This window comes from Mustela nigripes, chromosome 6 (genome assembly GCF_022355385.1).
Source record: "Mustela nigripes isolate SB6536 chromosome 6, MUSNIG.SB6536, whole genome shotgun sequence".
Classification (NCBI taxonomy): Eukaryota; Metazoa; Chordata; class Mammalia; order Carnivora; family Mustelidae; genus Mustela; species Mustela nigripes.
The window spans coordinates 30160140-30174563 of NC_081562.1; the positions used below are offsets into that span (position 1 = coordinate 30160140).

Below are 14424 nucleotides of genomic sequence, written 5' to 3' on the forward strand. Positions count from 1 at the left end.
CCTGTTAGTAGCAGGGAGTCCGAATTAATTGGATTTCATTCACTGGGGAGGAACAAAACTGTCTGGGCAGCTTCATTCAGAGATTCATTGACACCAAGAGCGAGCGACTGCAGCCGGGAGCAGAGGGAACCGCCGGCTTCACTTCTGTCTCGCTTTCCCCAACCGCTAACCCGGTCTGGGAAGGGCAAGGTGGAATTAAACCCCCGCTCGGACAGCGGCAGCTTCGTGCGGCGCGCTCGGCCTATGCCTGCCCCGAGGGGCGTCTGGTAGGCACTCGCCCTCTCCGGTAGCGCGACCCCCATGATAGATACGCTCAGACCCGTGCCCTTCGCGTCGGAAATGGCGATCAGCAAGACCGTGGCGTGGCTCAACGAGCAGTTGGAGCTGGGCAACGAGCGGCTGCTGCTGATGGACTGCCGGCCGCAGGAGCTGTATGAGTCGTCGCACATCGAGTCGGCCATCAACGTGGCCATCCCGGGCATCATGCTGCGGCGCCTGCAAAAGGGCAACCTGCCCGTGCGCGCGCTCTTCACGCGTGGCGAGGACCGCGACCGCTTCACCCGGCGCTGCGGCACCGACACGGTAGTATTGTACGACGAGAGTAGCAGCGACTGGAACGAGAACACTGGCGGCGAGTCGGTGCTTGGATTGCTGCTCAAGAAGCTCAAGGACGAGGGCTGCCGGGCGTTCTACCTGGAAGGTACGAGCCGGGCGGGGGGAGCCCCGCGCGCGGGGCCGGGCGGGGGTCGCGACGCTGTGGGTGCCGGCGAGCACGCGGACTGCAAGCGCCTCTGGTGCTTCCGAGTCGCGCTGCCGGGCCGGGGGCCCTCCGCCGGTTCCCGGCTGCGAACCTCGGGCGTCCCGCACCCGCGAGCAGGCTCGCGCAGAATCCACCAGCTTCCGGCCGCAGGCACGGGTCGTTTCTTTCTAACGAGGTCTTCTCCTGCCTACCCGTAATATCCTCTGCCTGTCCTTGCTTTTTATCGTTCGATTTTGAATTAGGATTTGCAGGACAGCAGAGGTCATTGGGGGTGCGGATTGCATTCCCTAGCCCCTCAAAATATTTAGAAAAGTTGCCATTTTGTGCATTTCCGGATTTAAAAGATGAAGGGTTTCCAGGGAAGGCGGGCCTGTTCGTTCCACTCCCAAGGGTACCCATTTAAGTGTCTTTCTCTTATAATTGGCTCTGTGTGTAGGGGGTTTCGTAGGGTGCTGTGGTGTTTCCTGCGCCAGGCTGCGGCTCTCACAAGCTGTGAAAACTACTACGGGATCTCAGGTTACACGATTGCTTTTCTCGTCCTGGCAGGTGGCTTCAGTAAGTTCCAAGCCGAGTTCGCCCTGCACTGCGAGACCAATCTAGACGGGTCGTGTAGCAGCAGCTCGCCACCGTTGCCAGTGCTGGGGCTCGGGGGCCTGCGGATCAGCTCCGACTCCTCCTCGGATATTGAGTCTGACCTTGACCGAGACCCCAATAGCGCAACGGACTCGGATGGCAGCCCGCTGTCCAACAGCCAGCCTTCCTTCCCCGTGGAGATCTTGCCCTTCCTCTATTTGGGCTGTGCCAAGGACTCCACTAACCTGGACGTGTTGGAGGAGTTCGGCATCAAGTACATCTTGAACGTCACCCCCAATTTGCCGAATCTCTTCGAGAACGCAGGAGAGTTTAAATACAAGCAGATCCCCATCTCGGATCACTGGAGTCAAAACCTGTCCCAGTTTTTCCCCGAGGCTATTTCTTTCATAGGTGAGACTAACATACAGTCCTTCCTCAGACTTTTAAATGCAAAATTCTTAGCCGTTTCTAGAATTTAAGCTGTTAATCACTCTCATTGCTTGCTAGCCTGCCGGAGTGCAGGTCTCTACTGTTATAAGTAGTTCTTATAAGGGGTTCTTAATTCTGGTTTACCTTCTCACCAAGGAAAGAAAAAGTGCCTTTTGACATGGCTGCAGACCACAGGTGTATTTGAAACGGGGTTTCCTGAGTCTTTGAATTCAGTCATTTGAAAGCAGACCCTACCTACATGATCAGACAACAGAATTTTCTCAGTTTTTGGACTTGGGGGCAGCTAGCTGGAAGTACTCCCTCCTGACAGGAACTTTAGCATTGCTTTATAATTTTTAAAAGATCTGGGAGTTTTTATAGGACATGGGGTTAGTTGTTGGAAAGCGCTCTGAATGCTAGATGTTGAAATCCAGTTGAATGTTACTATGATATGGGTTAGCAGTGAGACAGTGAGGGTAACCTGAGCCCAGCAGGAAGGACTGTGGGCTGGAAGCCTGGAGAAGCGAATCTCCAGGCATTGTAATGCATTTCCTATTACAAAGGAACTCATTTTCAGGCCATGTCGACATCCTGTTCCTCCTAATGGGCTGTCCCCTGTGACTTCCCTCTCTCTTTTAAAACGCCTGAATACCTCTATTGTTAGCTGCACAACAGTTGGAGAATAATTTAATAGACCCTTGCAGTCTGCTTGTCTGTATAAAAGGCATTCAGGACCATATTGCAGGGTTTCTGGGATTCACATGCTGAGGCAAAGAATGCACACATTAAGAATTTTTTTGTTGTTGTTGTTGGCAGAAACTTAATACAAAAGCTCCCTTTTCAGAAAATATCTGAAATATGTAATTGTGCCCAGTGTACATGTTTTATCGCAATGATACATTTGCTGCTGCCTGTGGGGCTCCACTGCCACACACGATTCTTTTTTCTTTCCTTCCATGTCTTCATCAGCTTTTTTTTTTTTTTTTTTTTTTTTTAATTCAGTTTTTAGACTGATCATTCACAAAGAGTGGGTTTTGGTTCTACTGAAATTTTGCTTTTCTCTTTTGTGTTTACAGATGAAGCCCGGGGCAAAAACTGTGGTGTCTTGGTGCATTGCCTGGCTGGTATTAGCCGCTCGGTCACCGTCACTGTGGCTTATCTCATGCAGAAGCTCAATCTGTCAATGAACGATGCTTATGACATTGTCAAGATGAAGAAATCCAACATCTCCCCCAACTTCAACTTCATGGGCCAGCTGCTGGACTTCGAGAGGACGCTTGGACTCAGCAGCCCCTGTGACAATCGGGTCCCTACGCAGCAGCTCTATTTCACGACACCCTCGAACCAGAATGTCTACCAGGTGGACTCCCTGCAGTCCACGTGAAAGGCCCCACGCCCCTTGGTGGGATGGGTCTGTTCCTTCAGCCGTTTCTCTTGGCAGCGTCAGCTGGGCTGCTTTCTTTGTATGTGGCCCCAGGGGTCCAGTTGTCCGTATTAGACAAGGTTCCCACATGTGGAATTGGTTATTACAATGGGAGAGATTTGCTCCACTCTTGTTGGAAGAACAGAACAGGCCGCGTAGATCCAGGCCATAGGTTTGCTCCATACCTTCGTGTACAGCCTACCCATGCAGGGACTGGAATTTGAGGGTTTCCAGGTAGATAGGGTAGGACCAAATGGTAGGGGTAGGAGCGTGTGTTCTTTAGGGCCTTGTGTGACTGTTTCCTTTTGCATCTGGAACTGACTCTATATTGTCTTCAGTGAAGACTGATTCAATTTTGCATATAGAGGAGCCAAAGAGAGGTTTCAGCTCTGTATTTGTAGTATCAGTTTGCAAAAAATAAAAAAATACAAAACAAAAATAAATAATAATACATAAAGTGAATCTGATACTCCATTTGATTATTGTAAATATTTGATCTTCAATCACTTGACCGTGTTTGTTTGAACTGTGTGTGTTTTTTCTTTGATGGGTTTAAAAGAAATCATCCAAAGGGAGAAAGAGCAGTATGCCACTTAAAACAAAAAAATAGAAATGTTTGCTCTTTCCTAATCCAAAGGATATATTTGCAGCATGCTTGACTTCACCAACTCTGAATGATATTTTCATGGACGCTGTTATCACTGAGACCTTGGTATGGTGCAGCCTTTAATCTCTTTCATATATCTTCCTTGTGATTTTTTTTTTTCCTCTTAATGTAGTTTGACTATGCCTTACCTTTGTAAATATTTTGGCTTGTGTTGTCTCAAAGGGGTATCTTGGAAAGACACCAAAATCATGGGCTCACTTTTTTTTTTTTTTAAACTTCAGCTGTGCTAAACAGTATATTACCTCTGTACAAAATTCTTCAGGGAGTATCACCTCAAATGCAATACTTTGGGTTGGTTTCTTTCCTTTTTAAAAAAAAGAAATTTGTATAAAACTGGAAGTGTGTGTGTGAGCATGGGTCCCCGTCTGATGGGTGAAGTAAGTGCACATGATTGTGAAAAGGGAGAGTTCGGTTGTTCCATATGTTCGTGGTGTAAAGTTTTGAGCTGAAATTTATTATAAGAATGTAAAACCTTAAATTATTAATAAATAACTATTTTGGCTATTGAATGTGTATTTCTTTTCTTTTAAATCTCTCCTTCATTGTACCTACATGTGAAATGATACTTCTAAGGAATCTTGGAGTGGGGGAGTGCCAGTGCCTTGTAAAGTCCTGTAGAAACAGTGGGGCAGAGCTCCCATATTTTTAGCAATTCCAGGAATGTTCAGGTGGCTTTGGCTTCAAATAAAGAGGACATCATAGAATGAACTGCCTGTATCATGTGTCCCCAAAATCCTTTATGAATGCAGTTACGGCTTCTTTAAGAAAATAGAAATGCTACTGAAGAAAAATGAGGCCGAAGAGCACATCTTGCTCAGGTATAAGGTTTGGCTGTTCATAACTGGTCATAAACGGGGGTACCTGAATAGGAGGACAGTGTTAACCTCTCTCCTTCCCTGCCAGGGTCTTCTACACAGGAATACACATGCCAGGGAGGACAGAGGGATAATTCTCTTCCCAGTTTGTTCCGTGGCAATGCTACCTTTAAATTATCCTGGTGTCAGAATACCAAATGAATCAGGAATGATGACAACCCCCTTCCCGCCCCCCCCCCCCCGCCCCGCCACTTGCTTTTCTCATATACGTGGCAAGGCAGAGCCGAACTTCTCACTGAGCCTGGATGTGGGTTTTAAAATCTCACATTAGCACTTGAGATCACACTTCGCTAGTCCCGTTCTAATGTGCTTTGTGCTTCACTGGTTTAGCATGTGGGTAAGAAACCACTGTCGAACCTTTTGTCAAGGTTGTTTCGAACAGTTCCTTTCAAGATACAGGCTTCATACCCTGTCATTTTCCTTGGGACATTCTCTCTCTTTGTCCCAAGTTAACACCAAAATAAAAGGCAGGTGTATGAAATCAAAAGAACTAGAACATACCTACAGTCCAGGCGCTTTTCAAATGACCTGAATCCCTTTACCTGCCCGGAGGAGAAAAAGGAGCTTTTCACCCACAGGGCTCAAGTTCAGATGCCAAAGGGATGGTTTAGTGATCGAGGTTCTAGGAGGCAAATGGCTCCGGTATTAGAGCAATCCTATCAAACCGTCCAGAGTGACTTCCAGCAACTAAGTGTGCATAAAAAGCAAACAGAAACAGTGCAGGAAAAGACCAACTCAGTTTTTCTCGTTTGGGTGCCCCAAGTCAGTCAGAGCTCAGAAAGGAGAAGTGGGTTGCCATTCAACTTGGCTGCTGTTAATCCAGCTCTGAACGGTTTCCGCTCCTGGCATTCCCTAAACTGCCTGTTCAAAGTGAGGATTTGCAAGCAGCGCTCGCAATTTCCTGTCCAGCTGCAGCTCAAGTAGCTGCGTGCTTTCCTCCCCCACCCTCCCCTTTCTTTTCTCTGATTTCTTTTCTCTTTCCTTTTTTCTTTCTTTTTTTCTTTACTCAGGGCGGTGGATAATTTTAGTGCGTTTCCTCTTTGCGGATTATCATCTCCTTTCCTCCTGGAACCTGCATACATCGGGTTCCTACGGCTGGGCTCCAGCCGACAGCTGGTCTTCCCAGCACTTCCTCTCATTTCACTGTGGGTTTGTTGTTTGTCAGTCCACTTCTGAAATTAATAATGTTTTCTGGCCGAGTGCCACAAGCCATTACCACGAAGGGGAAGTAACACATATGAATAGCAGGAAGCCATGCAGGGTCACAGTGTGAGCTGAACCTGTGGGGGGAGCATAATTGAGCCTGGCCCATTCAGCAAGTGTCTGACAGCGATTTGGGGAGAAGGAGCTCCCCGCATTGAAGCGGCTCAAGCTGTGGGAAAAAAAAAATACACAACAACAAAAAAAAACCCAACTTTGCAATAAATTGGTGGCAAATGGTCTTTGTCATCAGTGTGAATGAAGGAGCCGGAGCAAGAAGAGTTTAGGGCCCCCATAAAGTTGCAGTGTTTGGGATTTCTCTCCCCCCACCCCCCGCCCCCACACCCCCCCCTTTCTGGCATATTGTTTCATAAGGCTGGTAACAGAGGGGTGCCTGCTTCCCTCTATGGCCACAAAAGGACTCATATTAAATGGGTGGTTTTTACGGTTCACTCGGGCCAGAAGATTCAAAGAGCTATTCTCTTGCTTTCTTTTTCTTCCCTGGAAGGTGGAAGGTTGTAACTGACAGCGTGGGCCCCCACCTCGCCCTGAGCCTGCCTTTCTCCTGGCCTTACCTCCAGCTCCTTTGTGCCTGCAGGGGGCTGGGGAAGGCGATCATTTTGCATCTCGGAGTTGGGCTAGCTTCCTGAATGGAGCCCGGCTGGTTACCAGGGCAACCTTCCCCAGCAGCTGCGGCTCCCCAGCCAGCCCCCCTCCTCACCTGCTGTCCTCGTTAGTGGCTTCCTTAGGTCTCTTCCTCAGGAGAAAGCCTTACTGCTCCTGGCCTTCTGCAGGGGCTGGGGCATGCCTTTCCAGAGAGGAGCTTATCTTTGGGGTCCCTTGGGGGCTCTAGGACACTTAGGGAATGCACGGGTTTACGGGATCAACTAGTCTTAAGGTTAAAAATCAGACAAAGAGTTATCTGGAGATAGAAAGATCAGCACAGCCTCTAAAGAAGTGAACATTGGAGACTGGCCCCAAGCCAACAATTAGGAGGCTTGAACTCTGACTCCCGCTTTCTCGCCCAGGCACCGGATAGCCCTGGGCCAGTCTCCCGGCCTCACTGGTTTCTTCTTTCTTGTCCGTAAAATGAGAGCCTTCCCCTGTCATTCCAAGATTCTCTTATAATTCCAGCCTTCTGGTCATGGATTGGTGACACAAGGTTTGATGACAAAATGAGGTAGAGAGCCGGAGGAACAGGTAACATCTATGGAAGGTATCGGACACTGAACTCTGTGCACAATATCAGCTCATTTCATGCTCGGAAGAGCCCTGTGGCGTGGTTCCTATTACCATCCTTAGGTTGCAGGGAGGAAACTGAGACAGAGAGAGACCCACAGCTCCCGAAGTCATCTAATGGGAAGTGGTAGAACTGAGCTTGGACGCTTCTTCTCTTCTTGTTATAAATAGCAGTCTTTGCTCGTCTTTACAAGGTCTCCCGGTGTCGACTAGGAAGTGGTGACACTGTTTTATAACTGGGGAAGCCTTGGCAGAGATTAAGCGACCTGCGAAATCAAACCCAAATTCGACATTAAAATCACGAGAGAGCCCCAGGGCCCACACGGCTGTGTCACCAGAGAGATGGAGGCTTCCATCTTCTCTCTCTATGAAGGACTTGCTCTATCTTGGGGCCCATGAGCACATAAATTACAAAATGGATTTTCCCAAGGCTCTCTAGCATGACTAGCCTGCTGTCCCACTGGCCCCGGGCCCCCGGCCCGTCTAGCCTTTCAGGATTACACAGTGAGCTGACACCAAAGAAATTTACTTCCTCACTCTGCTGGGGCGCGCGTGCACACACACACACACACACACACACACACACACACACACACACACGATGGAGAGGGTGAGTGAGAAAGAGAGAGAGAAGGAGGGAGGAGGAGTCAGAGAGAGGGAGGGGGAGAGGCGGAGAGAGAGAAGGAGAGAGAAGGAGAGAGAGAGGAGAGGAAGAGACGGGGGGGGGGGGGGGGGGGGGGCAGAAGAGATGGGGAAGGAGGTAGCGAGAGAGGGAGAGAACACTCAGCAAGGTCTACAGACAAGGAGAGGCAAATTAGAAATCAGTGGAGAAGTGAAACACAGCATGGGCACATGATTTGGTAGCTGGCTGTTAAGTATTCTCGAAAATTCATCTTAAAAAATCATTCTTTGGAGGGCACCTGGGTGGCTCCGTGGGTTAAAGCCTCTGCCTTCAGCTCAGGTCATGATCCCAGGGTCCTGGGATCCAACCCCACATCAGGCTGTCTGCTCAGCAGGGAGCCTGCTTCCTCCTCTCTCTCTGCCTACCTCCCCCCTACTTGTGATCTCTCTCTGTCATATAAATAAATAAAATATTTTAAAAAATCATTCTTTGGATTAAACTGCTTCAAAAGAATTACTTTGGGGGCGCCTGGGTGGCTCAGTGGGTTAAGCCACTGCCTTCGGCTTGGGTCATGATCTCGGAGTCCTGGGATCGAGTCCCGCATTGGGTTCTCTGCTCAGCAGGGAGCCTGCTTCCCTCTCTCTCTCTCTCTGCCTGCCTCTCTGCCTCCTTGCGATCTCTGCCTGTCAAATAAATAAATAAATAAATATTAAAAAAAAAAAAAAGAATTACTTTGGGTACACATTTGTTGGCAGGTGCTCACACAGTAATAATCATTTTCCAAAAGATCCTGCAGACTTTCAAATACCCTTACTTCTCCTGTGTTCTTACCGCAACTGGCCCTGAATCAGTCTAGTTCTGGTGTTGGGATCCTCAAACTTCTTTAAAGTCCAGAACTGATTTCCTAAGAGTATTTAGGGGCACAGAACAAAGTTCAAACAATTCACAAATATTTATCCAGGCCTTGATCTGTGTTGTACTGATTCGATGAAACAAGGTTAAAATAAAAGGCAATGAAGACTTATCAACCAAGCCCTTGGGGGCAGGGTGGGGGTGGTGGGGAGGGACAGAGAGAGATTGGCAAACAGATTCCATGTCCAGCATGGAGCCAGAGCCCACACAGGGCTAGATCTCACAACCTTGGGATCGTGACCTGAGCCAAAACCAAAAGCTGGATGCTTAACTGACGGAGCGGCCCCCACCCCCAGGCACCCCGGCAATGCCACACTTCTAAGCGTGATTGCTTAATCTCTCTGCTCGTGCCCCAAATCAAAGCAGAACCACCAAGGAACTATGGGACAGGTCCTTGTATGTCCTTACGTGCTGCAGTAGTCAAAATAACATTTGAGACATGGTATTTTATACAGGAGAGGATTAATAGGCCACATGTATGCAATTTAGCCCACCCACCTCCCTGTTTTGTCATGGAAAATACCTTTCGAGAATATATATATTGCCCAAGCTTCTTAGTGAGGAGAAGTTCTGGACCACCTTATCTTCAAAAATGAACCCTCGGACGCACAAAGGAAGAAAGAGGAAATATCATTCATGATTTGATAACATTCTAAAAAGCATCAAGCAAGTCTGAGAAAAGTTGCTTCTCCTAAGCTAGAACTCCCTCTTTCCTGCTTTTGGAGACAACCTAAATATTTATTAGATTAAGCATTTTTCATTAGGTCCAGTGTAATTCCTACAGCAAATATGAACAGGAGAAGGAAGAAAGAGGAGAAGGAACAGAAGGGGATTTGGGGGAGCCCATAGCTCCCAGGACAATTAGAGCTAACCAACGGAGCCACCCAGGTGCCCCTTAGCAGAAATGCCCCTTGACCTTATGTTCCAGTCATTATTGCTATATTAAAAGTCACCCCAAAACTTAGTGGCCTCAAACCATGATAATCATTTTTTTTGTTCCTAAGTCTGCCTTTGAGCAGACCTCTGCAGAGAAGGCCGCTCTCTATTCAGTGTCCTATTATCTAGAGCAGCTCTACGGTGGGCCAGAGGATCCATTTCCAAGATGGCTCTTTCCCATGGCTGGCAAGTGGGTGCTGGCTGTCCGCTACCACTCAGCCAGGGGTTAGGGCCAGGGATTCTGGTTCCTCTCCACGTGGCCTAAATTTTCTCACAGTACGGTGTCCGAGTTCCATAGGTGAAACTCCAAGTGTGAGTGAGAGCCAGGTGGAAGCGGCCTTGACTTTTAGAATGTAGGCTCAACGGTTACTTGGGCTGTACGCCAAGATCTACCACCATTCAAGAGAGGAGACGCAGGAGGGGCAGGGTTCTGGAGGAGAGCATGGGATGGGAAATACTGTTGCAGCCATATGGGGGAAACACAGTCTGTCACATCTTACATGGAAACTCTTTGAATGTAAGACCATAAGAAGCAATAGTGAGGCCCCAAATTAGTCTCAGGACCCCCATCTTAAAAACATTATAGTTGTCGATAACTGCTGAAATTATTTTTCCAATCCAGCCCTCTTTCATCTGCCCCTGACATTTGCAACAGAACAATACCATCAAAACAATCATTAAGACTGATGCATAAGGGGCGCCTAGGTGGCTCAGTGGTTGGGCCTCTGCCTTCCGCTCAGGTCAGGATCTCAGGGTCCTGGGATCGAAACCCATGTCGGGCTCTCTGCTCAGCGGGGAGCCTGCTCCCCCCACTCCCCGCCACACCACCTGCCTCTCTGCTGGCTTGTGATCTCTCTCTCTCCAAAAATAAATAAATAAATAATAAAAAATCTTTTAAAAAAAGGACTGATCCATAAAATAGAATACAAAATAGTTTTCAAAAAGAATACTCATGTTTTCATTTCGGAAGAGAAAATGTTATGTTTGAGATAAATGCACCAAAGTTATCGAGTGCTGTGAAGTTCATTGTTTTAACGCCGAACAGTACTCTAGGGTATTTCATAATATTCCATTACAGTAGACCATTCCTACTTCCAGAGGCATTTGGGTTTTTTCCATTTTTAACTACTATGAGCAATACTGCTAAGAAGACTTCGGTGCATGTACCCTGATGTACATGTGCACATGTTTCCCTGGGGTATAAAGGAAGTAAAATAGGCATAGACTGTGTAGATCCCCACCTTCAGAGAATGACAAGTTGTTTTCAGGGCGGTTGTGCCAATTCGCGTTACTAGCAACAGTATTTGAATTTCCATATTGTTCCATATTTTTGTCAACACTTGATACTGTCAGGCTTTTTAGCTTTTGCTTATTTGGTGGATGTGAAATGATTATTTACTATGATTTAAATTTTTACCCTCTGATTCCTCAAGAGCGTGAGTCTTTGTCTTATGTGGATTGGCCAAAGGATATTTTATTTTGCATAGTGTCTACTCAAATCTTTTGCCAAGTTTTCAATGGAGTTATTTATGGGTTTGTTTGTTTGCTTGCTTCTCTTTTGTATTGATATAAGGAGTGCTTTGATAGTCTAAAGACGGTTCTTTTTTGATTACCTGCACTGAAAACATCAGTGCAATGTTTTTCCAACTTTGTTCCTGTTCCTCCTCAGGGAAGGGCATAGCTGCATTCTGAGGCAGGTCATACCCTCTATAATTCTAAAGGGTGCCAATCAGGAAGACAATGACAAAAACGCACGGCCAACGTGCAAAATCTTACATGGATGTCTTAGAGGCCCGAGGCTTTTGTATCAAGGGACTTGTGGCTAAAAATGTGTGAAAACTACTGATTGAAACTATTAATACCCATGAAAACAGCGTCAGAGAGATTGAGTTGAAAGGAGCTATGTTTGATGATTTAGATTAAGTCCACACTTAGTCTAAATCTAAATCTAAATCTAAATCTAAATCTAAATCTAAGAGCTGGTGTAGAAATGTTTTGGGGTGGACTAAATCTTGAAAAGTTTGGAAGACAGGGTGGTTTTTCACAGAGGAGCGAAAAGCATGCCAGAGTTGTAGGTGATGAATTGTGTCTAGTTTTGGAAGAGGAAAAGACAAATTCCTTAGAAGGCCTGGCAAAAGTATTTCTCAAGGTATAGAACAGAGAGGAAAAAATCAGAATGCTCAGGGCTACGGGGGATGACATTTAAAGAGGGTTTGCAGAGTGTAGAAATACTTGGGGTTTTGGTCAGCCTCTCCTCTCAGTTACATCCGGAATTGGAAACACTCCAGTTCTTCCTTCCTGTGAGTCTTTCTTCTGTGTGTCTCCTTGACTACTCACACAGAAAACTTCTCTTCAGACACTTCTGGTCACTAAATGTGTGGAGGTTTTTCCCACATAAAGCAATTCTCTCGATGACAGCTGGGTGTCCTACAATTTAATTCAATTCTAGCACCATGTACCTGGAGGTGGTGTCTGAGCCCACAGGTTAAGCACTCAGTCCCCCAAGATTGCTGCCATCCTATTTCAGATGTCCTCAGCAAGTAGTGGGTTCCCATGTTACACACAAATTCTGTCCAACTTGGCTACAAATCAGAGGTACCCATAACCCTCTCCTCAGGTTTCATTAATTTGGTAGATAAGCTCACAGAACTCAGGGAAACACGTTTACCAGTTATGAAAGGATCTGTTAAAGGATACAGACAAATGAAGAACTATACAGCTAGATGAAGATGCAGACAGGGCAAGATCTGGAAGGGTCCCAAGTGCAGAAGCTTCTGTAACCATGGAGCTGCGATGTGTCATACTCCCAGCAGGGATGTGTTCACCTGCCTGGAAGCTCTCTGAACCCGAAACTATTGGGATTTTTTATAGAAGCTTCATCACACAGGCATGACGGATCATTAACTCCATTTTTAAAAAAAATTTTTATTTTTTTAGTCCTTCTCCCTTGTCAGGGGAATGGGAGATAGAACTAAAAATTCTAGGCTTCTAATCATGACTTGTTCCTTCAAGGGAGCAGCCCTCACCCAGCAGCCATCCAGGATCCCACCCAGAGTCAGCTCATTAGAATGAAAGACACGTCTATTACCCAGAAAATTACAAGGGTTTCAGGATTCCTGTGTCAGGAACTGGGACAGAGACCAATACATCCTATTAATCGCAGTATCACGCATCTGGTCACAGAATCCTATAGTTTCAGAGAGAACTAGGTTCAGAAGCCTAAATTAGGGACCAAAGACTAAAAAAATCAGCAAAACTAATGAGGGTTTGCTGTCTTCTATAAAAGTCAGGAGGTGGGAAATCCTGGCCTGGCCTGGTAGGACAACTACATGGGAACATCTGAAACTCAAGCTTATTCTAGCTTGGATTCCCACAGTCACAAGATGGTAGCTCTATGCTTGCCATTGTATCCACATTCCAGTTAGGGGGAAGGAGGAAGGAGGAGAGAAAGAGCACACTTCTCTGCAGAGTCAGTTCCCTTAAAGAAGCTTCCTGGAAATCCTATCCCAGACTCTATGCTAGGTACCCAGTGGCCAGAATCAGCCACATGGCCACAGTTACAAGGGCTGAGGAATATAAATATTTAGGTGGGCATCTACTTCTCCCTAATATAATTGAGGTTCTGTTACTTGGGGAGAAAGGGAGACTGAATGTCTGTTACCCACTTTCTTAACTGGGAGAACCCTACTCTCACCATCCTGGATCATATACAGGATCTCTAGGGCAAGAAGAGCATCTCATTTTCCCTTCTCAGTGATCGGTTCAGGCATGTGGCGTGATTCAAGTCCAGCCAATCAGATTACACTCTGGATTTTTTCACGGAAAAATTTTCTCTTAGAGTTGCCAAGTCCCAGATCTACTGAATTAGACCTGGGAATCTGGTTTTTGTTTTGTTTTGGCTTTTGTTTTCAAAGATTCCCCTGTGATTCTTTTGACTCATCAAGTTGGGAATTACCAGCTATGCTATATGGATTAAACCAGTAGTTCGTTTTATCCAGCATGTCCTCACTTGGGGTCTACAAAGACCAGCGTGAAAGGGAGCTTGCTGGATATCTCATAACATGGACATCAAAAGTTTGAGGATACAGTTTAGCCACAGCTGCATCAGAAGTTATCACGTGCTTCCTACCATAGGCTCTCTTAGAGTTTCGAGTTTTTTCCTAGTTTATTACCTGATCTATAAAGTAGCATTTGAAGCATAAATTGCCCTAAAAAGATACTTTATTTGAATTTCACCAGGGCTTCTAAGTCTGCTTTGCTGGGATTTGGCGTCCCAGTCTGTGTTGTTCCCTTATAGACACTGGCCCACCAACTCTCACATTTTGTCTTTTCAGGCTGAAGTATTTTTAAAGTCTGTCTAGTTTCTTTATAAACCTTAATACTTTTGAGTGACCTTCTTTGGATACTTTCCAGTTTCATTATGACATTTTTTGAGGTCGAATGAGTGGAACTCTACCCAGTGCTTTGGGAGCAGATGAATTCTGGTGTCTCCGTTGGTCCCGGTGTGTGCGTGTGCGAGCACTCGTAACCCTGTGCTTTCTATTTTGTTTTTAACATCCTTCCTGATGATGCTTGCTTTTGTAACTGCCACAATACTTTGGACCGACTTCTTCAGGGAATGGTTTGCAATGATGCCATCATCCCCTTCCTGGATCACGTCTGCACTCAGAAGCCTTGGTCTCCCGAGAACAAGGTGGGTTCTCTCCTTTCCTGTTGGCATTGCGTGAACCGCCTCTACCGAGCGTAAATGCTCTTTGCCCACTCACACAGCTCTATGAGATCTTCTTG

General features: G+C 46.6%; 1 protein-coding gene across 1 annotated transcript; it reads left to right on the forward strand.

Annotated features, from left to right (window-relative positions):
• DUSP6 (dual specificity phosphatase 6) lies at positions 1–4361 on the forward strand. The gene is made up of 3 exons (XM_059402372.1): positions 1–700; positions 1307–1744; positions 2839–4361. Exons 1-3 carry the CDS (start codon positions 301–303, stop codon positions 3144–3146), a joined length of 1146 nt encoding a protein of 381 aa, XP_059258355.1. The 5' UTR covers positions 1–300; the 3' UTR covers positions 3147–4361.
• The last annotated feature ends 10063 nt before the right edge of the window (positions 4362–14424 follow it).